At 48.4% G+C, this 22,613-nt stretch overlaps 1 protein-coding gene across 13 annotated transcripts in view; it reads left to right on the top strand.

The window, feature by feature from the left end:
* Bcor (BCL6 corepressor) overlaps positions 1-22,613 on the top strand; it is a 123,578-nt gene that overhangs the window by 98,142 nt on the left and 2,823 nt on the right. For 5 of the 13 annotated variants that reach the window (XM_028767801.1, XM_028767799.1, XM_028767802.1 and 2 more), the window contains 12 exons: positions 66-190; positions 1,509-1,587; positions 2,502-5,348; positions 6,016-6,069; positions 6,550-6,736; positions 12,582-12,839; positions 13,188-13,535; positions 14,102-14,427; positions 14,733-14,990; positions 19,969-20,135; positions 21,053-21,198; positions 22,355-22,432. In XM_028767801.1, the coding sequence (XP_028623634.1) occupies positions 105-190; positions 1,509-1,587; positions 2,502-5,348; positions 6,016-6,069; positions 6,550-6,736; positions 12,582-12,839; positions 13,188-13,535; positions 14,102-14,427; positions 14,733-14,990; positions 19,969-20,135; positions 21,053-21,198; positions 22,355-22,432 (4,834 nt within the window). In that variant the 5' untranslated portion in view covers positions 66-104. The remainder of the gene's footprint in view (positions 1-65; positions 191-1,508; positions 1,588-2,501; positions 5,349-6,015; positions 6,070-6,549; positions 6,737-12,581; positions 12,840-13,187; positions 13,536-14,101; positions 14,428-14,732; positions 14,991-19,968; positions 20,136-21,052; positions 21,199-22,354; positions 22,433-22,613) is intronic. The other 8 variants (XM_028767808.1, XM_028767807.1, XM_028767804.1 and 5 more) reach the window with 3 other exon arrangements.

Raw genomic sequence — 22,613 nt, 5'->3', positions numbered from 1 at the left:
TTTCGTCAGCGCCTCTCTTTACCTAACCTCACGTCCCCCTCCCCCCCTTTTCTTTTTTTAAACAGACTAGACGCTTGAAGCCAAGCTGCCATCCAAGAGACGACATGCTTTCAGCAACTCCTCTTTATGGGAATGTTCACAGCTGGATGAACAGCGAGAGGGTCCGCATGTGTGGAACAAGCGAAGACAGGTGAATAGTCTCCAGGGCTAGGCCGGGTGAGGGAGAACAGGTCTTCTCTCCCACACTCCTGAGTAGAGCCCATGCATGCCCAGGCCCCCCTCACCTCCTCACAGCCAGAGAGGGCCCCTGAAAGGTCTGGACAAGAGAGATCGTCTAGCTGGTGGCCCTTGATTTACAGTTTTAACAGGCAGCCTGGTTCAGCGAAGCATTGCCGCCCTTTAAAAGATTAGCCCCTAAAGCGGCCTTTCAGTGCGCGTTCGTCCTTAATTTATTATTTCATATTTATGAAGGAGAATTAATCCCCATCTATCTGCTGCTTTAACTCTAAATGTCAGGAGTGTGGGCCCAGGTGGATCGGCATTCAATGTGCTTTTAAAACAAATAGTTTGCTTAGTAATAAGTGAGGACATGACTACCCTTTCCTTGGGTCCGACCCAAGGTTTCAGGTTGCCCTCTGCTGCCCTTCTGTGTGGCTATTGGCCTGGATTCTGGTCACTGGACAGCCCGGTTAGGCTTTCTAATCCGTGAGGTTGGACTGGGGCAGAGGCAACTGAACAGGAGATGGTGGAAGCAGCTTTGGGGTGACCGGGAAGCTTTGCCTCTGCCACTTGTCACATATGTTAGCCTGAGGATTTGGAAGTTGGCGTGGAACACTTTTTTTTTATCAATGCTCTCTGATAACAAGTCCCAGGACAGCCAACAGCAGCCTAGCACACATGTGCAGCTTCCTCTTCTGCCTGGAGTAGCTGCCATTTCTCTGATACTATTGTATATCCCCACGAATCTCTGCCTTGTTTTGATAAAGGCTGCAAATAAAACTTCCCTATCACCATGGAAACTAGTCTCGTAGACGGGGGTCCCTAACTTTGTTTGGGGGAAAGAAAGTTTTGAAAGCCTTCCCTCAGGGTTAATGGAGATGTGGGTAGATGAAGGGGCTAGCCTGTAGACTTCTAGCCTGTTTGGTCCAGGGCCATTTTATTTAATTTCTGCCCTCCAGAACAGCTTATAAGGGTTAGCTAAGACAGCACTTGGCCTCTGTAGAAAAGGTCACGTGAGAGAAGTATGCTTAATTTCTGGCTTGCCCACCTCTGGGACATATGTGTTATTCATGTCCCCACACATGAAAGGCCTGCCTTTGCTTTGTTCTGCCAGGGTAATATTGAATCACCATTTGGGAGCAACTTTCACTATAGGTCATGGCAGGGAAGGTTAAGACAGTTCAAAAAAATAAATGAGATTAGTAGAAACTGGTCTGGTCCGGGGAGATAGATGAAAGATAGATTCAGCGAGAAATGTTTTCATGAAATTGGTGTGTCTTTTTAAATAGGAAAATTCCTGTGAATGATGGCGACGCTTCAAAAGCCAGGCTGGAGCTGAGGGAGGAGAATCCCTTGAATCACAACGTGGTAAGAGATGAATGGCCTCTCTTGATAGGATGGCTATCAGTGATTTGTAATCAACTATACATTATTACTTTGTATGTAATTAGGGATAGGTGTGTGTGTGTGTGTGTGTGTTTGCTTGCAAGTACGTGCTCACTCATGCACACAAAGTGAGGAAGGGGAGGGCATCGGGGCCTGGCTATGTATTGCTTTTAATATACTCTGCCCTCACAAGCCCTTATTCCTTGGTCACGTGGAAGCATGGACCCATTTATCCCATTAATGCTCCAAACTGAATAATTCTCTAGCCTCCAAGTAGTTCCTGAGGCTTTGCCAGTAAAATATGAAACACTGGCTGTCCTTTAAGGCACCAGGGAAGGGAAATCAAAAGATGCAACCATACTTTGAGCACCACTCCTTAAGCCCCTTTTGATTTAGAACTAAGATAAGCTAAAAAATTCCTCATACCCATCGTCCTGAGGAAACCTGTTTCTTGTCCTGTTAAAGAATACCTTTCTGTGTCCAGGAAATGAGTACCTCTCTCCCCAATCCAACCTGACACAGGGTTAGTATGTGTCCTGTACCCTATAAGAGTGGTACAGAGAATGTCTCATTTGGTGTTGTCTGTGCTGCAACAGAGACTTTGGACTGCACAGTAGGGTTTGCACAGATGAGCAAAATGACGTCGTGGTTTCTAGTCTGAGTGCATCAGTGCTTACAGGGTACTAGCTGAACAGAAATGTAAAACAAAAAATGAGGCTTCAGAAGGATTTGAATGTGGGAGGGGGCAGGGCACTGGACACAGCAAAGTTGTCTTTAACCTTTTCTGTTGGGTTGTTAAGGGTGATGTCATGTGAGCCAGTGGGTGGCCTTTCTTTTGGACCGGGGCTGCTACTATGACAGGTGTCCCATGTAACATGTGTTATTCTTTTACAAAGGTGGATACCAGTGGAGCCCATCGGATTGATGGCCTGGCAGCGCTGAGTATGGACCGCACAGGCCTCATCCGGGAAGGGCTCCGGGTCCCTGGAAACATCGTTTATTCTGGCTTGTGTGGCCTGGGCTCAGAAAAAGGTCGAGAGGCTACCCCAAGCTCTCTCAGTGGCCTTGGGTTTTCTTCGGAAAGAAATCCAGAGATGCAATTCAAACCGAATACTCCTGAGACAGTGGAGGCTTCTGCTGTCTCTGGAAAACCCCCAAATGGCTTCAGTGCTATATACAAAACACCGCCTGGGATACAAAAAAGTGCTGTAGCTACAGCAGAAAGCTTGGGTTTGGATAGGCCTGCCAGTGACAAACAGAGCCCTCTCAACATCAACGGTGCTAGTTACCTGCGGCTGCCCTGGGTCAACCCTTACATGGAGGGGGCCACTCCGGCCATATATCCTTTCCTCGACTCGCCAAATAAGTATTCACTGAATATGTACAAGGCCTTGCTACCTCAGCAGTCCTACGGCTTGGCTCAGCCGCTGTATTCGCCTGTCTGCACCAGTGGGGAACGCTTCCTCTACCTGCCACCCCCACACTATGTCAACCCCCACATCCCCTCCTCCTTGGCTTCGCCCATGAGGCTCTCCACACCTTCAGCCTCTGCAGCCATTCCACCTCTCGTCCACTGCTCAGACAAAAGCCTACCATGGAAGATGGGCGTCAACTCGGGGAATCCAGTTGATCCCCACAGTTATCCTCACATCCAAAACAGTAAACAGCCCCGGGTGACCTCTGCCAAGGCAGTCAATAGTGGCCTGCCAGGGGACACAGCTCTCCTGTTGCCCCCTTCACCTCGGCCCTCAGCCCGGGTCCACCTTCCAACTCAGCCCACTGCAGAGACCTACTCCGAGTTCCACAAGCACTATCCCAGGATCTCCACCTCCCCCTCAGTCACCCTGACGAAGCCATACATGACAGCAAGTAGCGAGTTCCCCACAGCCAGGCTGTCCAATGGCAAGTACCCCAAGGCTCTAGATGGAGGTGATTGTGCCCAATCCGTGCCTGGACACACCCGGAAGACAACGGTTCAAGACAGAAAAGATGGGGGTTCACCACCTCTGTTGGAGAAGCAGACCGTTACCAAAGACGTCACAGACAAACCACTTGACCTGTCTTCTAAAGTGGTAGATGTAGACGCTTCCAAAGCTGACCACGTGAAAAAGATGGCTCCCACAGTCCTGGTTCACAGTCGGGCTGCAAGTGGATTAGTGCTCTCTGGAAGTGAGATTCCAAAAGAAACATTATCTCCTCCAGGAAATGGCTGTTCTATCTATAGATCAGAGATCATCAGCACCGCTCCTTCATCCTGGGTGGTGCCAGGGCCAAGTCCTAATGAAGAGAACAATGGCAAAACTCTGTCGCTGAAAAACAAGGCTTTGGACTGGGCAATACCGCAACAGCGGAGTTCCTCGTGCCCCCGCATGGGCGGCACAGATGCTGTACAGATCACTAATGTTTCAGGGTCCGTGTCCAGCTCGGGACGCCCAGCCTCTGCATCACCAGCCCCCAACGCCAATGCAGATGGCACCAAGACCAGCAGGAGCTCTGTGGATACCACGCCATCAGTCATCCAGCATGTGGGCCAGCCCCCATCGACGCCTGCCAAGCACAGTGGCAGCACCAGCAGCAAGGGAGCCAAAGCCAGCAACCCAGAACCGAGTTTCAAAGCAAGCGAGAATGGCCTCCCGCCAACCTCAATATTTCTATCTCCAAATGAAGCTTTCAGGTCCCCACCAATTCCCTACCCTAGGAGTTACCTCCCTTACCCAGCACCAGAAGGCATCGCTCTAAGTCCCCTCTCTTTACATGGCAAAGGACCTGTGTATCCTCACCCAGTTTTGTTACCCAATGGCAGTCTGTTTCCTGGGCACCTTGCCCCCAAGCCTGGCCTGCCCTATGGGTTGCACGCAAGCAGGCCAGAATTTGTGACCTACCAAGATGCCCTGGGCCTGGGCATGGTACATCCCATGTTGATCCCACACACACCCATTGATATCACAAAAGAGGAGAAGCCGGAGAGACGGTCCCGCTCCCATGAGAGAGCCCGTTATGAGGACCCAACCCTCCGTAGCCGGTTTTCTGAGATGTTGGAAGCTAGCAGTGCCAAACTACATCCAGAAGTCCCCACTGACAAGAATCTGAAGCCAAACTCTAGCTGGAATCAAGGGAAAACTGGGGGCAAAAGCGACAAACTAGTCTACGTAGACCTACTCCGAGAAGAAGCAGATGCTAAAACTGATGCAGGAGCACCCAAAGCAGGCCTTGTAGCCGACAATGTGGGTCAGAACACAGAGGCCACCAAGCCCTCAGCTGACCCCGTGATCCAGCAACACCGTGAATTCATCTCCCTCAGAGAGGAGCTGGGCCGAATCAGTGACTTCCACGAATCTTTCACTTTCAAACAGGCCTCGAGCCAGCCAGTGTTCAGTTTAGGCAAGGATAGTGTTGCAGCAGGAACCAACAAGGAGAACCTGGGGGTGCAGGTAGCAACTCCATTCCTGGAGACAGCTCTGGGCAGCGAGGGCCCTGCTGTAACTTTCGGGAAAACCCAAGAGGATCCCAAACCATTTTGTGTGGGCGGTGCCCCTCCAAGCATGGATGTCACCCCCACCTATACCAAAGAAGGAACTGATGAGGCCGAATCCAATGATGGCAAAGTTCTGAAACCGAAGCCATCCAAGCTGGCAAAAAGAATTGCTAATTCGGCAGGTTATGTGGGGGACCGATTCAAGTGTGTCACCACCGAACTGTATGCAGATTCCAGTCAGCTCAGCCGAGAGCAGCGGGCATTGCAGGTGAGCCCCCCACCCAAATTTCACTAACTTTATCAGTTGTCAGTTTTTGTAATGTGCAAAGGGGATTTGAGGGTAACGTGGTAGGATAGAGTACCAGGCAGATTTGGTTAATGACACTTATGATAATTGAAATGTATGAAATGTGTTCAATAAGGGGACGGCAGTAGTGGCTTTTAGGAGGTTCATGTGTCTGGATACTTTAAGCTATTCTGTAGATTTTATGAGAATTCTACTGGAATGCTGATAACAAGTTGTAATTATTATGAAGGATGTCTAATGACTGCATGACGTTTACCTAGCAATTGCTTTGATGTCTCTGCCTGTAAGATAACAAATATATCTAGAAGCGTTGCTTAGAGTACCTTACTTGATACTTGGTGGAGATGTGTAGCAGTCGCATGTCTGTGGGAATCGTGCAATTTTTTTTCACCAAAAAAAAAAAATAAAAGAAAGAAAAAATTCATTTAAAGGGATAGAGTATGTATTTAATTTGCTAGTGAATTATGATAGATGTTGTATAGGAATTTCCTTAAGATATTTTACTTTTAATTAAAAGATGAATAAAGCCAAATTGTTTTGCAATTGTTAAGAAAAAAATTGGTTTATGCTGATAAAAATGGATGAAGTTATCTAAATGATCCATTGAGTGCCCATTTTAATTACATAGATGGAAGGATTACAAGAGGACAGTATTTTATGTCTACCCGCTGCTTACTGTGAGGTCAGTTCTTCAAATTTTTATTACTAGAATCTTCCATAAACCTTTTGAGTTAAATTTCATTTCCAAATATACAAAGGGAAGTTTGTGGGCCATGGTCGTCTTTATTCATTGTACATTTTGTTTCTTTTCTGTTGTGTTTTTCTTTTGTTTTTCTTTGCGCTGTGGCTTTGTTTTGTTTTATTTATAACCTTCAAAAGAGAATGTCTGTCTCTATGCAATCGTGTATGTATGGCTATACATACACATTGCGTCTATCTATATACACACGACTTTATGGATAAAGTGTGACTACTTACATGTAGACACTCTTAAATTTTATCTCTTAAACTTTAAAATATCTGAGTTATATCTCATAAATTGTGGTTGGCTTTGGGCAAGCTTTTCTCTGAAAACACTTTCCTTTATAGTATAAGGCACATGAAATAGCCTTTGTGGTAAGATGTTTTGTTTTTTTTTTTTCCATCTCCGTTTTCTTTCTAGCGTGCAATGATGCGCTTCTCAGAGCTGGAGATGAAAGAGAGAGAAGGTAGCCACCCAGCAACCAAAGACTCCGAGGTGTGCAAATTCAGCCCAGCTGACTGGGAAAGGTTGAAAGGAAATCAGGAGAAAAAGCCAAAGTCAGTCACCCTGGAAGAGGCCATTGCCGACCAGAACGACACTGAGAGATGTAAGTAAGCTGAGCAGCTGGCTGGGGCACCATATTGGTGAGAGCAGAGCCACCCTGCTTCTGAGGCCTGAGATGGTGAGAGGAAGAGTGATTTGTGGATAATGGCCTGTGGTCCAGCTGGGGACTGCTTTGAGAAAGAGGCTGCTTTGGCCTTTAGCATAGTGATGGCTGCTTGCAGCAGCCGGGAATCTGGAGTCTATGGGATTTCTTTTCTGGGACATGGTCTTGGTTTGTAAAGAAACACCGGGCTCAAAGTGAATGACTGCGCAATACAATGTAGTGGGGAGAAAGTGGGTGGTAAAGGTCGGTTCTTTTTTTGAAGCAACTAGAATGATACTCATTAGCCTTGCGCCTCTCCCACATGGCAGTCTACCGTGGACTGGGAAGAGTACTCAGGTTTTTTTCCATTTAGGTTTTGTTGAGGTGGGATGAAGGTTGGTCAAAGCACCAGAAAGTTGGCAAACAGGTATTTGCTGAGTTTGTTTGCTCTCATTGGGAGTTATTAATAGAACCCAAGAACAGTGTATGGGAAAGGCCTACCAGACAGATGATGGTTTATTGTCTGGAGGTAAATGTGGGAAAAAGTAAGTGCCTTTACAAGGATCTTTCGGTCTAAACAATGGGTCCCCTGTTGGGCTGGACTTTGGAGAGTTTTAAGGGTGTGTGCAACACTTGCTGAGGGTCTTTGGTTTTCCCAAATGTCTATGCCTGAAGTTTGAGACCTGCTCTGGCCTTCAGAAACCTTACTAGGGAAGGGGAATTAGGATGTCAGGGGAAACACAGAGGACAGCAGTTACAGAAGCTTCTTAGACAAGCCAGTCAGTGATGTTGAGTGTTTAAGAGCCCTCTATTGTTGCCCTTGAAGGTGTAACACACTTGGTATAGTGCTTGGTGCCCGAAGGAATCTGTGGATTTCTGGTCCAAGGACATGCATTTTTGGCTCTCTAGAGTGCCATCTTTCCTTTACTACCTCCAGTTCATCCTTTAAGGATGCAAATGCTCTGGCTGGCTTGCAGCAACAGTCAGACCCAAGGAGGTTTGCTGTTAGTCCTAAAGCAAAAGATAGTTTCTGTGGCAAGCAAATGATGCCCTTGCCCAAGGGACTCTTGATGTGCGTCTAAGTATCTGAAGGGTCTCTGTCAACGGATTTGTAGAGGGCAGTAAAGGGTCTGGGCTGCCCTTGGGTGAAGTGGCAAAGGAAGCCCTCCTCCACTCTGGTGCTCACAGTGGACACAGAGCAGTCGAATCACGAGTACCTTGTGAGGTACTTGGCGAGAAGGGTGGCCCCTAGGAGTTTCGAAGTAGTCAAGGTGTTTCTAGAAGGGAGGAACTAGCTGCAAGTGGGAGTCCCCTTTGTTCTGAATGAACATGCTGTAAGAAGAGGTTGACAGGTTGGATAGCTTCCAGCCTTCTGGCCTTTTCTTTAGTTTTCAAGTGACAGAGCCAGGCCCCAAGTGGCCACTGGCCTTAGATAAGAATCTGTGAGGCCTCCCACCTACCTGCCTGGGAGGTCCACCTCCTCCCCACTTGTTCTGTTTTGTACCCCCCACCCCACCCCCACCAACCGTAAGAGATAAGAAATTAGAGTGGCTTGAGGGGCTCCCCCAAGGTTCTCAAAGTGGGCTATCTGGAGGGTACCAGAACAGGGCTCCTGCCACTTGTAAGAGCCAGAAATTGCCATCAAGTGCTCTGTAGGTTATGTGCAAAAGGCTTGGTTTTCAAGAAGGAAAAATGTCACTATCCCCATACTTTTCTGCCTTTAAGACTCATAGATGTACCTGGAGTGGGATGAGGGGGTGGGGATGACAACCACAGGAGCCAAGCTCTTTGCATATGAGAACTAAGGTAGGGATTTGGAATAGAGGGGGCAGGATTCTAAACTTTACCTATTCCTTTTTGGGGTTGTTTGTTTGTTTGTTTTTTGATGTTTTGTTGTTGTTGGGTTTTTTGTTTGTATGCTGTTGTTTTTTTTTCTTTTTTCTTTTTTCTTTTTTTGTGGGAATGGAGTAACAAATCTTACCAGGTAACCCAGGCTGGCCTTAGTCCTCCTGCCTTACCCTTTTGGAACCTCGGGTTATAGATAGGCATGCAGCGCCAGTCTCTGCTCCCTTCCCCTTCCGAGGCAGCCCCTCTGCTTCGAGATGGTGGGTGCATCTTGTTGGGAGGGAACATGGTCAGGATTTTTAGTTGCCCTCTTTGGTCTGGTGACTGAGTTCAACAATGGTAGAAATTGATCCAGTGAGTCAAGTGCTTCCCTTCACACCTGACAGCTCATGGAAGGAATTCTCTGTGACAGTTTAGAGATTGGGAAGGGCAAGGAAGCATTAGCTTGGTCTTCGCTGAACATGAGCTACTTTGCCCTTTGCCAGTCTCTTGAGTGGGGTGGACCTGGAACCTGCTAAATTATAGCCTGAGCAGGAACTGGAGGAAGCTTGAGTCAAGGGGCTTTGTGGGAACTTCTTCTCATCTGTCTCCCCCAGAACAGCACCAGCATGCTTTATGAACTAGAGAGATGCCTTGGCATTGATCACCTACTCTGCTCAGCTGTAGGTAACAGAACTAGCTCCCTGCAGAGAGAAATGACATCTAGGATGACCCTCAGAAGTCTTAAACTCTCCCATCTTGTTTAGGGCTCACTGGGCATGGCTGCCACAGTGATGAAGTTGCTTTGTTGCCATGGTGATTTGTAAATGTTGCCATGGTGATGCTTCTACAAGGTATAGTATGGCAGCACAGTCATGATAAATTATGGGCTATATGTGCTGCAAGTCATATGACCATGCTATAGGGAGCAGATGTCAAACATTAAACAACACAGCCACACCCACATCTGCCTACATAGTGTGACCAAGGGGCCAACAGTACGAGCACTGGTAGGTGGTAGAACCTTGTGGTTAGGGCCTCTGTTGCTTGTTCTCTATTGGCCCATCTCCTTTGCTCTAAGGGTAATCTTGTTGGTAGTGGTTGGACTGGCCCCATTTGAAGAGATTCAAGTGGAAGTATATGAAAATGATGTAGAGCTTCCTATGGCTGATGGCAGTAGGGATGTATTTGCTTCAGAATTGTTATTAGCTCCTGGAAGATCACCCTGGTGCAGATCTTTGGGGCTTCTCTGAAGGGAATGAGAGTTGTTCCCCTAAGAGGCTTGCAGGAAGGCTGCACAGAGGTTTCTAAGGATTTGAAGAATGGAGGAGAAGCTGGCTACGATGATGGTGTGTGGACTAGTGTGAACCTCAGATTCATCAGTGAGAGTTCCTGATGGTAATTGGGATGTGGAGAGTTTCTTCTGCTCTGGAGTTTCTTCAGGATGAGGCAGAATCGGACTTGCCATACAGCGATTCACAGCCCCCAAAGGCTCAGGAATATGGTGGCCAGATGGATGAGGAATGGTGGCAAGTTGAAGGAGCCAGTGAGCAATATGCTAACTCTTTTTCCCTGCCAACCTCCCTGGCAAGGAGTCATGGATGGTAATGGGGTGGTAAGGGCACCCCCTGTGTGCAGGTTTGCTCAGATGGGAAAATCCCAGAAAAGAATGAGATAGCCACCCCCCAGCCTTTAGGGAATCATGTAAGGAATGGAGGCAGGCCCCTTTCAGCTGATATCAGCCCATGAAACAGTCTTTTGGGTGGTTTTACCAGGGCACTTTGGGCAAAAGGTCAGCTGATTGAGGTAAGCTTCATTTCACTGATATGAGTTGACAGTGAGACTGAAAGCATCCGTGGAAAAGCTTCCCAAGAAAATAGCTTAGACAGTGATACAGGTGCCTACTCGAGAACCGGAGTTCAACTGTTAAGACTAGGAAGTGAATGTAGAGTACTCAGGGCAGAGAGAGCCTTAGCGATTGATTGATAGGAGGGGGTATCATGCTGGATAAGACAGGGCAGTGGAATCTGAGAATGTGCTGCTGTCTGATAGCCATTGAGTCCATCCATAGGCAGTTCTGACATGACCCAGTTACCTTCCTTTCACATCACCTACAAAAGAGAGAGAGTGAACAAGGTACACTGAAATTCTGGGGTACATTTGAGCTGGTTTAAGGATCCTGTATAAATAATTTCTCTGGCCCTTCCCTTTTCCCTGAGCAGCCAGGGTTGATGAAGGAAGAGGAGAGGCAGCTGGTCATTACATTCCCACTTTATAGCCCAGTGTGGCCAAGTTGTAAAGTGTTGTACTGTTAGTGGCAGAGCAGTTCAGAGGGTGGGTCACAGAGTGGCTAGCACAAGTGAGACCATGCGGCCTGCTATCTCCAAGACCCCTGCCATGCTGAGTGCAGTTGTCGGTGGCAGTCTGCATGTCTTCGCTGGCTGCTGTCAAGCCTTATGGTGGGACGTTGCCATTGCCAAAAACCTGCTTTGACCATGTCCTTCAGTTATATGAACTACAAAACATACCATACAGGAGGTGTTCTATTTATAAGGTATACCACCATCAGGAGGAAGAGTGGTTGGGGATGTATAGCCATTCCTTAGCTCAGATTGGATCCAGTACCATGTTCCCTAAGGTGCTGCACACCCACACCTGACAGCCACTCAATGCTGGATTGCCCTTGAAAGAAGTCAGGGATGCATGAGCAGAGCTGGCCGGAAGTAGGGGTGGAATTTGAAACGTATTGAGCTCATCCTATGAGGTGAATGTTTATTTCACCCACAAAATGACTCCTGCAGCGCTACCAAAACACCAGACCCACATCCTCAGGAGACCCACACCCCCAGGAGACCCATACCCCCAGGAGACCCACACCCCCAGGAGACCCACACCCCCAGGAGACCCACACCCCCAGGAACATGTGGGGTCATTTTAGTGATCCATGGGCAAGCACTAGGCCTTATGGTGGTCGTTACATAGTAGATTTTTGTTGTTGTTGTTTGGGGGATTTATTTTCTGTGTGCAAACACATGTCACAGTACATATGTGGAGGTCAGATGACAGTTCTTCCACCATGTAGGTCCCGGGAATGGAACTCAGTTCCTCAGGTCCTCTTGTCCCTTGGTCCGGTCCAGAGAACTGAAGGAGCCCTGGGGAGCTGGAGCCAACAGTTTTGTTCATGCTTGCCTGGCTACAAAAGACTGTGAAGGGGATGAGGTCTTGTCTATAGATGTTTGCAGGAGAGAGAGCGCGCAGGTTAGGTGACCTGAGTCCCCGTGGGGATCCCCTATTTTGGACATTAAATGGGAGCAGCTTCTTGATTTAGTGATCGGGATTTCTGTCAGCAGCCATCAGATTGAGCCCTTTGAAGTTGTCTCTGAAGTTTAGGTTTTGCTAAGGGATCCTTGCCTTTGGCTCTGCTGGGCCTTTCCTCCCAGCAGCCCTGGGTCTGCAGGGTTCTCTGCCCCCTCCTGCACATCCAGGTCCTAGGCTTCTTTCAACACCTCGCAACTACAGTCCTCATTTTTCATCATCTTTTGTCTGTTCAAGTACACATAGATGTTGCCCCTTGGGCAAATGCCATTTTGGAGATGCTTAGTCTTTTACTACAACCCTCTTGCCCCTCTGTGTTTCCAAATAATGACCTAACAAACGCTTCCCCGAAGATTTTTTAGTTTAACCAGACTTAGTTGAGAGTGTGGATACCTCAGCCCTTTCTGGGTTCCTCCAGCCCCCAACTACAAAAAGATTAGAAAAACAAGACCTTGCTGTACATGCTGACTCGTTTTGGCATGCCCTTTCTCTGGAAAGTTCTGATTATCCTGCTTCCATGTTCCTAATGGGTGAGGATCTCTGTCTCACAAGATCTGTCAAGTGTTCATCACCGTGGCCTTGGCCGAGGCTATCCTGCCTGCTCCCTGTAGTCTGCCTCCGTGTAAGGACCTAGATCTTTATTTCTGTATGTTTGTCTGTCCTACAGGCGAGTATAGTACTGGAAACAAACATGAGCTCTTTGAAGCCCCAGAGGACAAAGAACTTCCTGTGGAGAAGTATTTCTTGGAGAGGCCGCCTGTGAGTGAGCCACCCACTGACCAGGGGGTGGTGGACATGCCACATAGCCCCACCCTCCGGCTAGACAGGAAACGCAAATTGTCAGGTGACAGCACCCACACTGAGACCACTGTGGAAGAGCAAGCTGAGGACCCTCTGAAGGCCAAGCGGAGGCGGATCTCCAAAGGTGAGCTTGGCCAGCTTCCACTGCCTGCTTGGGAGGCCTGTGCATGCAGCCGCAGAGGGCACACTTGAGTGTGGTTGTGTGGGATCACAGTGGGGTTATTGCAGCACCTCTCCCCCCTCCCTCCATAGACAGCCTTGCCACTCCCACAATGCCTCCTGAAGCCCTGGGGAGGCGGCACCCACCTCCCCTCCCTCCAAATCCAGAGGCAGCCAAAGAAAAATAAAGTGACCTGCCAAGCCAAGACAGCGGCCACACCCTTCCCCTCCCCCACCCCACTGGTGCTATGTAAGACAGTTTTTTCCCTCCCCATGGGGCTTTTTGATTAATTTGTAGTTATTTCTCCATTAGATGACTGGCCTGAGAGGGAAATGACAAACAGTTCCTCTAACCACTTAGAAGACCCACATTGTAATGAGCTGACCAACCTGAAGGTGTGCATTGAATTAACAGGGCTCCATCCTAAAAAGCAGCGCCACTTGCTGCACCTTAGAGAACGGTGGGAACAGCAGGTGGCGGCGGCAGCCGAGAGCAAACCTGGCCGGCAAAGCAGGAAGGAGGGGACCCAGGCTGTTCAGCCTGAGGTCACCTCCCAGGGGAATAACATCACTGAAGAGAAGCCTGGCAGGAAAAAGGCAGAGGCCAAAGGCAACAGAGGCTGGTCGGAAGAGTCCCTCAAATCCTGTGACAATGAGCAAGGTATGCAGAGACCACCTCTTGACGACTCACTGTGCTTCCAGAGGATAGGTCATGCATTCCATGGGAAAGGGCCTCTTGGGGAGCACAGGGACTTGGGCCATCAAAGTTTGTGGCAGGTGGTGCGTTTTAGTGATGTCCTCCCACACACATCATTGCCTGTCTTCTTTCCACTTCCTTCCTGATTTCCCACTATATGAATGGGCAGGAAGGGAAGGCTGGGTGACCCCACAACCTTGCCAACACAATCCATCCGGGCTCTTCTGGATTCGTGGAGCACCTGAGCCCAGTGGGTGGGGGAGAGCAGGAAGAACCAGTTTCTGTCCTCTTGTCCTGGCCCTTTGAAGAAACTTACCGCTTGGCATTTTGAGGGTTAACCTATTTGCCATTTGAATGTGGGATAATTAAAATATTAATGCTTTGAAAACATAATTGGTATATCTTTAAAAACTGAAGCCGCTCCAGTGATCAGTGCTAACAATGGGCTTTTCTTTCTGCATCGGCTACAACTGTGTAACGCCTGCTTCTTCTCCCCCTCCCCCGCCCGTCACCGCCCCCTCCGTATTTAGGCTTGCCTGTGTTCTCCGACTCTCCGCCCATGAAGAGCCTTTCATCCACCAATGCAAGTGGCAAAAAGCAGACTCAGCCAAGCTGCACGCCAGCCTCGAGGCTGCCTGCCAAACAGCAGAAAATTAAAGAAAGCCAGAAGACAGATGTGCTGTGCACAGAGGAAGACGAGGATTGTCGGGCTGCCTCCCCGCTGCAAAAATACACAGACAACGTCGAGAAGCCATCCGGGAAGAGACTGTGCAAAACCAAGCACTTGATACCTCAGGAGTCCAGGAGGAGCTTGCAGATTACAGGAGACTACTATGTGGAGAACAGTGACACCAAGGTACCTTCTGGCCCGCTCCCCCCTTGTGCCTGCTTCTCATGGAGGAAGCTCCCCGCTTCCTGGCCTGCAACCGCCCTTATATCACTCCTGTCCTAGAGGGGCATGTTCACCGGGTGGCCATGAAGTTTCAAAGTAGTAAGAGTGAAACCCCACCCCCAATCTTCCTTTGACAGACCTCTCCCTTCCTAAAAAAGAAAGTGTCTTTCTCTGTGGGTTTGTCACTCTGAAAGAGGAAAGGGAGGAGAGGCAAGGGGGTGTTGAAGGGTCACAGTCTTACCTGTGCATACTGCTTACTCTCGTGACAGATGACTGTGCGGAGATTCAGAAAACGACCTGAGCCCAGTTCGGACTACGATTTGTCACCACCAGCCAAGCAGGAGCCAAAGGCCTTTGACCGTTTGCAACAATTGCTACCGGCCACCCAGGCCACACAGCTGCCACGCTCAAATTCTCCTCAAGAGACCACCCAGTCTCGCCCCATGCCGCCAGAAGCTCGGAGACTCATTGTCAATAAGAATGCTGGCGAGACCCTGCTGCAGCGGGCTGCCCGCCTAGGCTATGAGGTGAGTGTGTACTTATGGGCACTCTGGATCTGAAGCACCCAGCTGCTGCTGCTTCAAGCTAGGCGCTGTAGCTTCAGGGAGGGACTTGGAGAGCAGAGCCCAGCCCCTCCACATCAGGATGTGTTCCAAGGCCCAGCAGGATGTGTTTGTATTAGACCCACTCTGGCTGCTGTCTTTTTGGTACCTAGGTCTGTCAGGGTAGAAAAAGAAAGGCCTCAGATATTCAGTTCCTGTTCAGGCAGGTAGGCTAGCCATGCCATGCTTGCTTCCTTATCTCTGATAGAAAGTCTGACATAACTCAGGACTTGGTGACTGAGGTAAATTTTAATGATTCCTTTTGATTGGTGATTAAGAAGAGTGTAGAGAAGCAATTAACTCTATTTTGGTTGGCTTATGCTATTGCTGGTAGAAAGGTGGTCTTCAGGGGTTGAAAGTGACTGTTGAGATGGTTGGCATGGACCCACTGTGGTGGGGAAGGCAGCCCTGACTGGAATGATATCTGAGAGAGGGAGCGGCAGCCTGAGGGGGTTCTGCCCCAAATTCACTGCTGCCAACTGGACCTGTGCCCTCACCTCAGTGTTGGCCTGCCCAAGCACTCTATGGTATGTTCCAGGCCTGCACCATCCACAGTAACTCATTTTCCCTCTCATTTTCTTTGGGCTGGCATCTGTACTTTTGGTTGAGGAAAGTTGCAGAGGGACTGGAGAACTTGGAAAGATACTGACCCTGAACAGTGACCACAAAACCCAGCCCTGTCCCATCACCACCGTCCCTAGCTCTTCTTGGACTCTTCTCTCCAAAGGCTCCAGGGGGGCCCTTTCTGTTCAGAACCTCCTGGAGCTAACCGCCTATTTCTGCCTCTGTATGCATCCCACACCCACTTGCCAATTGAAATCGTGGTGTAATAGCGCATAGGACAAAGGGCTTTAAAAAAAAAAATCAGCCCTGACATCAGCCCCCTGGGAATTGGATGGTCAAAATAAAATGTTGTTCAGCAAGTTGTGTGTGGAGGTGTGAAGGAAACATGTGGATACACTGGCCCACAGTAGGCCAGGCCCAGCAGGATTTAGCCAGCAGCCTGGCATCCTTACTTTCATTCTGATGAACCATTGTATTTTTCGGTGGGATCACCTAGCCCTACATTAACCAGTGACCGAGATCCCAGCCTGGGAATTGTAGCTTGGTGGGGTGGGAACATGAGGGAAGGATGGTTCTTGGGAACACCGTGTTTCTGGTTGTGTGTGCCGTCGTTTGCATCAACACATCTCTGTTTTATATCTCAGAACTGTCTCAGAGATAGCTAGAGGAAAAGATTGGTAATCTCCTCAGTTACTGTGGTTTAAGGGCCAGTGGCCGTTGGTTGTTTAACCACAGGCAGAGAGCATCACCACCTAGGACAAGGGTGAGGCTACGTGCTCTGCATCGATTTCCTTTCATGGGGCTTCACCAGTGCTACACTTGGGCTTCTGGCAAGCTCACCAAAGGAGGCAGTGAGGGAACGAGGGTTCCCTCAAGGGCAGCAGGCTTCTTTGCTCATAGAGAAACAAGGCTTCTTTCTTAGCCCTTTGATCTTGGCATCATTTCCAAAGGTCTTACTCCTTTGCAGAGAGAAATGGTGAGGCTCAAGAGACCCTTGGGGCTTCTCTAAGGAATAGTTTTTATGCAGCTGGTAGGTCTGAGACCTACACGAAGGAGCACTTTTTCAGGCTCTGTTCCTTTGATAGCCCAGGGAATATTTATTGAACTTCTCCATACAGGCACGTGGAATTTTCAATATGTAAATTTCAATACCCAGTATTTTCACTATTAACGTTAAACCATTTCACTCACCCAGAGTCTGACTTTCCTGGGTTTCTTTTGGCAGAATTTGAGGTGTTGGATGCTATGCCATTCAGCTGTGGCAATTTCAAACTTTCTAAATGAAGGACGATTTCCTTGTCTGTAAGGAACTGTTGGAGACATGCAGTTATGAGGGAGTTTTTCCAGCAGTGAACTTTGCCACTGTTGTTTCCTAGTTGGCTACAGATGCTTCAAGGACATCGAAAAGGAAACCCCTCTCCCCTGACCCTCATTCTCTTTCGGCTACTGTGGGTCTAGGGGTTTATAGCACCCCATCTCTTCAGGGGTGTCTCAACTAGATAGACCACTGAGCAGGCAGGCAGGCCAGGCACACTCAACATTGCTTGTCTCCTACTAAGAAGGCTTCTGCTTCTCTAGCTAAAATGCCAGCAGGCAACCACATGCTTGTGCATTTAGTGGTGATGGTTAAATTTTCTATGAATTAAATAAATCATGTTTTTAAAAAAGTTAATGAGGCATTTAATTAATTAACAATGTCGGGTTTATGGCCTTTATGGTTACATTTTGCGGTTAATGGCATTCGGCTTATGGCCTCTTAACAGAATTGTCCAACAAAAACAGTTTGATTTTTGTTTAGGAATGGGTGGGCTGTCCTTCAAACACCCATTGCTGGTGCAGAAAATAGCAGAGAAATGTATCAGGCAGGCACGCATCTTCACCCTGTTGGGGACAGCAGTTGGCATCTGTAAAGAAGCTTTCACCCCCTCCCACCTAGGAGAGAGGTATTAGCTTGCTTGACTCCAGCAGTGGGTCAGAGGGATACTGACAACAGCTGGATTGAAGCCCTCTAGCCAGAGCCTTTTATTGGGCCTTTCGAGGCTTCCCAGCAGACCTGGGACTTGGCTTGGGTGATGAGTCGAATATTTCCCCTTGGTTGGGAATCTTAACCCCTCTGGACCACAGTCTCCCAGAGTGTTGGGTGAGAACACCCCCACTTTTCTTCCTGGTGTTTCCTAGCCCGTGGAAAGTGGTGTGGGGCAAAATCTCAGGCCAAGTGACATCAGTGCAGCTGAATGAGACTAGGCCTTGGCAAATGCCTGGCCTAGTGTGTGGCCACTGCTGCCTCCCTCCAGGAAAAGAATGAATTGACTTGGCCTTCTGCTCTGGCTTCTTTCATTTCTAGGTTCTCTCAAATCAGCCCTGTAGCAAGGTAGGCTTCCAGGTGAGGGCCATAATTGTCAGAACAAATAAACCCTGGGTTGAGAGGACACCGGGCAGACCGCCGGGATCCACATAAATTGATCTTTGCACAGCAGTCGGAGGTGCTCACCGATCCCAGAGTCACGTGACGAGGTCTCTTCCTGGCTGGGGCACAGAGCTCATTAGATTGCAGCCATCCACTCGAGTCTGGCTAGTGAGGGCCTGCTAAAAGAGCAGCAGCTTCATGCGGTATCCTGGATACCGGTGCTCAGGGCAGGTGGCCTGGGAGCTCAGAGCATTGTGGGCTTTCTGGCAGGTTAGAACCTGAAGGAAGAAATGCCGTGCCAAGCATGCCTTTTCTCTTCCTCCCCTTGTTTTAGAAGGGAGCTGCCTGCCGTGGCGACTTGAAACAGCAGGGCACAGATGGTCAGATTTACCAGCATGCATCTTTAGCCTCACAGGGAGGCATCTGGAACATTCTAGTTAGGACTCAAGCAACCCTTTACCTTTGACTGAACTGTCCTAGAAAGGGCATAAGAGAGTTTTCACAACCCACCTCATGTCTATGAGTAGCCCTACTTTCTGTCTAACAGATGAGTTTCCCCAGTGTCACGAAGGGAGGCCCAGTGTTACCTGTGAGGTTTCCCTTTCACTGACAGACCACGCGTTAGGCCACTCCCACACTTTCCCCATTCTTAGAAGTTAGGAACAATCTGCTTGGCATGACTTAGAGGAAGATAGCGTAAGCGGTTTCCCGGTGACAGATACTGTTCAATATGTTTGAAAACTTGCTTAATCATGGTAATAAGACATGGAATAAATTACTGCCATGCTTACTGGGAGTGGCTCACGTTAATATTTTAGCATGCTAAAGGAGTGGGAGTAGTAATAGTGATTTGGATGCAAAGTGTTGACACCAGCCGCAGTCTGCAGAGGGGGCGGGGTGGGGCGGGCTTGTTCTGTTTTGTTCTAGCATGGGATCTATCTGATTCTTGTCATTGACTTAGGTAAATAAGAGTGTCTTTCATTGATTCAGTCTTGAGTAGAGTGAGAAGTGAGGAAAGGTGGGGTCATTTGAGGTCTTGGTGTCCTTGGTGGTGTGAATGAATGAAACCCAGAGCACTGCCTAGCAAGCACAAAGTCTCTTGCGCTGAACTACTTACTGTCTCCCCAGCCCCCTTTATGTCTTTTTTCCACACCTGTCTGTTTAAGGAGGGTGTTTCTTTGTTTCTTTGTTTTTAAGAGTGGATTTTGCTTCATGTCCCAGGCTTGCCATCAAGGCTGGCCTCCAACTTAAAGTCATCCCCTTGCCTCAGTCTCTTGAGTGCTGGGATTACAGGTGTATACCACCACATTTGGCTTCCTGCTATTCCTTGATGATATTTAAGATACCTGGCAAGAGCCCCCACTAGAACCCTGCCTCTCATCCAGAGGCCTGGCTGCCCAGCCTCTGCCTCCTGTCTGTAGCCGTGGCTGGAATCTGCCTGACTGGCTCTGGGTTGCAGGATGTGGTGGCACTTTTTCATTTTGCTTCAGTTCGATCACCTTTCCTTTTAATCAAACGTGGCTGTTTACTGTCTATAATGACCCCGTGGAACATACTGCCATTGTACAGGTGAATGCACCCCTGTATCTTAGGCTAGTCTCAGATTCTTGTTGGTCCGCTGGCCTCAACCTCCTGAGTGTTGGGAATCCCAGGTGTGAGCCACCATGCCTGGCTTTGGATGATCCCTTTTGAGATCTCTGCAGCTGAGTCTCTGCATGTTCCTTCCACACTGAGCCAAGCATACTGGAGCCACACAGTCTCAGGCCACACGGAGCCCTTCACACTGTTCTGAGCCCCAAAGAAACATCCAGGCACCACCCAAACTACAGTGGGTTCTTGGGCCCCAGTGTGGAGTTGTAGAACTATGGAGAAGTCTTCCTTGTGAGGCGACTGTGTGGTGATCGGATGGTGTTTCCTGTTTCCTCCCCACAGGAAGTGGTCTTATATTGCCTGGAGAACAAGATCTGTGATGTCAATCATCGAGACAATGCTGGTTACTGTGCCCTGCATGAAGCTTGTGCCAGAGGATGGCTCAACATCGTACGCCACCTCCTTGAATATGGCGCTGATGTCAACTGCAGTGCCCAGGATGGAACCAGGTCAGTGGTGTGTCTTGTTCTTCTTGCCTCCTCATCCTTCGGAGGGGACGCAGGACCCCACCACCCCCGAGAGGCAGGGAGAGAGAAAATCACACCTGCACAGATGCCAGCCTAGAATTGAACTGAACAGATTTTTTCTGGCAATGTGTAGACAAACCTCTCCTAGTCTTGGCCAGTTCTGTGGTTCTCCTACAGACCAAGAACCTCCATAGAGGCCATGTCTTCATGAAGAGTCGGGGGGTACTGCCTTTTTAAACTCTGAACTGTTCGTTACCATCTGGGAAGTCACTCTTCAAAGTACTTGTGAACTGAAACACCCCTGGGGACAGACTAAAGACCATCTGTGCCTCCCTCCCCTGCTTCCTCAGTCACCATCCACACCCAAGCCCTGGTGTTCACCTTGTCCTTAATATCAGCTCTGAGTCTGCACAGCATCTTGAGGGGTACACTGCTGGGAGGCAGGGCATGAGGGTTCCCCTCATGCTCATAAATAGCTAAAGGTAACCTGTGAATCTTTAAGGCTTTTGTTTTGTCTTGTTTTTTTGGAGATAGTTTTTCCATTGTAGCCTTGGTTATCCTGAAACTCACTCTGTAGACCAGGCTGGCCTTGAAACCACAGAGCTCTGCCTGCCTCTGCCTCCTGAGTGTCATGGTTTTCTAATGGCGTTGACTCCTGTGCCCTATTGTGAATATACCACTGTCAGACCCTTAAGATACTTTCATCATAGACTTAAGTTCTTCCTTAGGTATTTGACCCTGAAATAGTCCCTTCATCAGTCTTTAGAGGAGAGCTGGTTCTTTGACTTGAAGCCAGTTGTTCATACCTACAATGATATTGATACTGCACCCAGGATGTTCACTGTAGGAGGTGTGTGTGTGTTCACACAAGCTTAATGCCACTATATGTCTTTTCCCAGGCCTCTGCATGATGCTGTGGAGAATGATCACTTGGAAATTGTGCGATTGCTTCTTTCCTATGGTGCTGATCCTACTTTGGCTACCTACTCAGGAAGAACCATCATGAAAATGACCCACAGTGAACTTATGGAGAAGTTTTTAACAGGTATGATGTAGTCCAATGAATGATCTTATTCAAAAGTTTGATTCACCCATGCATGGTATGGTGGCAGTCACCTACAGTCCTAGATACTCTAAGAACATAAGGATGGAGAATTGTGCATGTAAGGCCAGCCTGACTTATGAGGGCCTGGTAGTTGAGCACTTACTTAGCATACGGGAAGCTCTGGGCCCTCACTCACACCACCCAAAGGGTGGCTGGGGTGGGAAGACATGGAGAGTGTATATTTTGATTTGGGTGTGACTAGGCAGAAAGCAAATGGGTTTTGTTTTGTTTTTTGTTTGTTTGTTTGTTTTGTTTTTTTGTCTTCTTTGTGGTAGCTTTTCTTTGATTGCTTCTTTGGTTGTTTGGTTGGTTTCTTTTTCTACAAATCTCCTTTTCACCTAAGCATGGCCCATAAGTTTACATAGCAAGGCTGTTGGAGTTACGCACTATCCTGGGCATGCAGTTTTGGGTGATGTTGTTTGGTCTTAGGATAAAGCCATCTTTTAAGCCCCAGGTGTTATGAGATCCCCAAAACAGAAGCACAGAGGGTTTCCTGACTGTTGGGCATGTGTGGTTGCATTCCTTATCAGACACTTTCTGAGAAAGAGTTCCCTCAGTTGGCCCACGACCCACTCATGCCCATCTTGAGTTGAACTTCCTGGGAGAAGTTGCTCACTTGATCAGAGACAAGGTGTAAAGATACAGCTCTTCCTTGGTTTTATATACAAAAGCTGCAGAGCTGCTTTGCTTTCGTTTGGTAGGTCAGAGTGGCCTGTCCCTCAGCAAGTCCCTCAGGTTAACAGTTAGGTACCACAGAGGGCTTCTAAGAATTGAGAAGCTACTTGCAGACCCATCCACAAAATAGCCTATCATGAGTTCATAGGAGAAATGTACCCTAACTGGACCAGCATTTTGTTACTGTCAAATGGGGTTTTGTTTTGTGTGGGGACAGGATTCCATGGTGGGGCCCAGGCTGGCCTCAAACTTTCTGTTATAGTTATATGAACGTATAACTATAGTTATATGTTATAGTTATATTAATATAACTATACATATAGTTATATATATGTTCTGTTCTGATTATAGTTATGTGACACCACACCTAGTTTGCCAGTATATTTTATCTTCCGTCACTACCCCCCCCCTTTCTCTGCAGACTATTTAAATGACCTGCAGGGGCGTACTGAGGATGACACCAGTGGCACTTGGGAGTTCTATGGCAGCTCTGTTTGTGGTAAGCAGCATTGTTCATGGGAGTAGGTGACTTCCAATGTTTCTGCCTACCCTAAGGGAGGGAGGTGGGCACTGGAAGAAGAACTTGGTTGCTGGAGAATATTGTTAGAGGTCTGGATTTGTGGTGTGGCTAAAATCTTCTGTAGCTAATGGATCTCTCTCCTCTCTCCTCTCTCCTCTCT

This window comes from Grammomys surdaster, unplaced genomic scaffold (genome assembly GCF_004785775.1).
Source record: "Grammomys surdaster isolate TR1022 unplaced genomic scaffold, NIH_TR_1.0 182, whole genome shotgun sequence".
NCBI classification, from domain to species: domain Eukaryota; kingdom Metazoa; phylum Chordata; class Mammalia; order Rodentia; family Muridae; genus Grammomys; species Grammomys surdaster.
Note: the sequence above shows the minus strand (reverse complement) of the source record. Positions and strands in the feature narration are given on the sequence as shown.